The sequence below is a fragment of the Laccaria bicolor genome, genomic scaffold, assembly GCF_000143565.1.
Source record: "Laccaria bicolor S238N-H82 LACBIscaffold_41 genomic scaffold, whole genome shotgun sequence".
NCBI lineage: Eukaryota > Fungi > Basidiomycota > Agaricomycetes > Agaricales > Hydnangiaceae > Laccaria > Laccaria bicolor.
The window spans coordinates 11,180-13,909 of NW_001889912.1; the positions used below are offsets into that span (position 1 = coordinate 11,180).

Genomic DNA, 2,730 nt, shown 5'->3' on the forward strand with positions numbered 1-2,730 from the left:
GGACAAAATCCTAAAACAGAAGAGAAAATCTTGAATAGGTACCCGCCCATCTATTCACCTATTGTCCATAAAAGTTCGCCTTTTGTGGTAACGGATATGCATAACAATGGGCTGGTTTGGTATTTGCCTGACATCCTTTCAGGAGCACGCCAGGTATGTGACTATGGCCGCTGGGTGTACAATCTCAAACCCTGTTCAGTTGCAGATCTGGAAGTTCCTCAAAATTCTTGAATCAGCTTTGAGGATAGACGACAAGGCTACTACTAACTGGAGGAATCATAAAATGCACTACAGGCCTGCAGAGCAATGTCAACAACTCAAGCCCGGGACCGTGAGTTTATCGCCAGCATGGTTCCAGCAAGGGCACGAGGTGTGAAATCTCTTTGGATCCATAAACAAAGTCTGAACGATCTGCAGTCTTCCCAGTTCAAGCTTGAAGTCAGCGCGCAAATGAAGCGTGGCGCCGTTGGGGCGCAGTGGAGCCTGGAAATGCAAGAGTCATCTGCTTTGATTGGCGCCATCCTGAGTATCATACATCCACAACTTTATGAGCAGGGAATGGAGGCACTCCGCCGCCTCGAGACAGAAAATGGGTTTGTGGATGATGAGGAAGAATTGTACACGGCGCTGAAGCATTGGACTCCCCCTTTCAGCGCCTTGTCAGTGATTAGCAACCGGTCAACACCAGTACACCGTGACACCAAAGGGCGGAATGAGTGGATTGATGTCCTAGTGCCTTTGGGAGAGAAAGACTCGACTGGAATCATGGATTTCCCGGGTTTAGGCATATCCATCAAGTACAACCCATCGACAATAGTTGGGGTTGCTGGCAAAGTGATCTCACATGGGGCAGTGTTTGAAGGGGGAGAAAGGGGGTGCATTTCATACTACATGCGCAATAAAGTTCATGAGAGGTTAGGAGTTCCAGCGGGCACATGGATGAACACCAGTATATATGATTGCTAGCTGCCATTCGGTGAGCGCCATTACACAGTAACTTTGCCGTTGTGGCTAGTGCGCCTGCGCCGCCTGGTAAGTTTTCAGAGCTAGCGCCTGTTGGTCACAATGGCGCTGGCGCCTCTTCGTCAAAATGGTGCTGGCGCCTCTTCGTCAACATGGCGCTGGCGCCTCTTCGTCAACATGGTGCTGGCGCCTCTTAGTCACAAGGTCCGCATGCGTGGACCCTCGAAAGTCAACGGTCCTTGCTCCGCACCCAGAAGAGATATATACATGTCCTATCGCTCAAGTAAAAATTGCCTCTCAAGAGTCACCCTCATCAAGATCCATCGGCCCAGATCCATCTTCATCTCCCTCACTACCACCTGGCTGCGCCTCTCTGAAGGCAGGCCAACCATAATCACTTGCGGAGTCACCAGTGCTGGAGTGTCCTGATGCTGGCCAACTCAAGCCTGTGGAGGACACAGGAGAAGGTTGGTATTCTGGTTGCTCTTCGTCTTCAGGTTGCTGTTCAAAGTAAGGGGCGACGGCGCCCGTGCGGAGCGCCCCAGCATCCTGCCAAGGGCCTGCGGGTACAGGACCGACGGGCTGCAAGCGAATCTCCCGTTGATGTAGCCGGTCCATCAAAATCTCAATGGCCTCTATGTCGTTTCGGAGCTGGTCTTGTTCCATGCGACCACGAAAAAAGAGGTGTTGGACCCACATCTGTGCGCCATGAACCTTTGCTGCTGCTGTGGCCGCATGCACTGGCAGAACTGGAATGCCAGCCTCATCGTCCTCGACTTCCATGTTGGGTTCACAGTATGGCTAAACAGTAGAAGGTATCAATAAAATCGATGGACAACAGATCAAGTGTGTAAATACCTGTCCCATGGCTTCAATCCACTTACAAAAAGCTTTTTCCTCCTCATCCGAATGCGCCTTCAATAGCTTTTTCTCATTCTCACCGCTGGCGCCCACAGAATTCCACCAGTCGGCCTCATATGTCGCTAGAATCGGCGCCTGGTCTTTGGGCCCGTATTGTGCTTTCAAAACCGCGGGACTGAGTGGTTTTACAATCCGTCTTGCAGGATTTGTTGCGTTCAATAAAGCAGGTGCCCATGGCGGTAGGTCAAGTACTCCACCCAAGCAGTACGCTTTCCCAACTTCCATGCAAAGACGGTTCTATAGATAGATTAAGATAGATCAAGATAGATGAACAGTGAACACCATGAGGACGAACAGTTTCATGCTGAATCCTCAATTTCCACCACTCTTGCCTCTCCTTGTCATCAATCCAGTTCACTTTGTCATCGGAGTATGCACTCCATGCCGCCTTGCATCAGGAGAAGAAGTGGTAGACGCGCCATTCCATTGCAGTGTCCATGATTCAAGTTGAGATTGGCACACAAAAATGAACAAGCCGGTCATGTGGTTTGGACACGTGATGGCCCACAGCTACGACATTGCCATCCCGCAATATGTTGCGCCCCAGTCCGTCGCGCCTGCGGAGTATGTTGCGCCACAGTGTTGCGCTCACACAGTACACGGCGCCCACACAAGACATTGCGCATAATGCTGCGCCACGCAGTACGTTGCGATCACACAGTACACCGCGCCCACACAGCGCATTTTGCCCACGCATTACGTTGCGCCCACCCAGGACAGGACATTGCACCTGGTTGCTTGTGTATGAATTACATGACAAGTGGCTTGTAATAATGGTTGGACAATTGAAACCTGTTATCCGCATCGATGGCAAGCATATTCCACAGATCCTTCTGGCGTTCAGCA

The 2,730-nt window shown here is 51.0% G+C and overlaps 2 protein-coding genes across 2 annotated transcripts; both read left to right on the forward strand.

Moving 5' to 3' along the window:
- Positions 1–306: 306 nt before the first annotated feature.
- LACBIDRAFT_309595 (uncharacterized protein) lies at positions 307–966 on the forward strand (the record flags this gene model as incomplete). The annotated part of the gene is made up of 1 exon (XM_001886901.1): positions 307–966. The coding sequence occupies one exon, from the start codon at positions 307–309 to the stop codon at positions 964–966; it is 660 nt and encodes a 219-aa protein (XP_001886936.1).
- A 99-nt stretch (positions 967–1,065) lies between these two features.
- On the forward strand, positions 1,066–1,392 carry LACBIDRAFT_332404 (uncharacterized protein; the record flags this gene model as incomplete). Its single annotated transcript, XM_001886902.1, has 1 exon — positions 1,066–1,392. One exon carries the CDS (start codon positions 1,066–1,068, stop codon positions 1,390–1,392), a length of 327 nt encoding a protein of 108 aa, XP_001886937.1.
- Between the last annotated feature and the right edge of the window lie 1,338 nt (positions 1,393–2,730).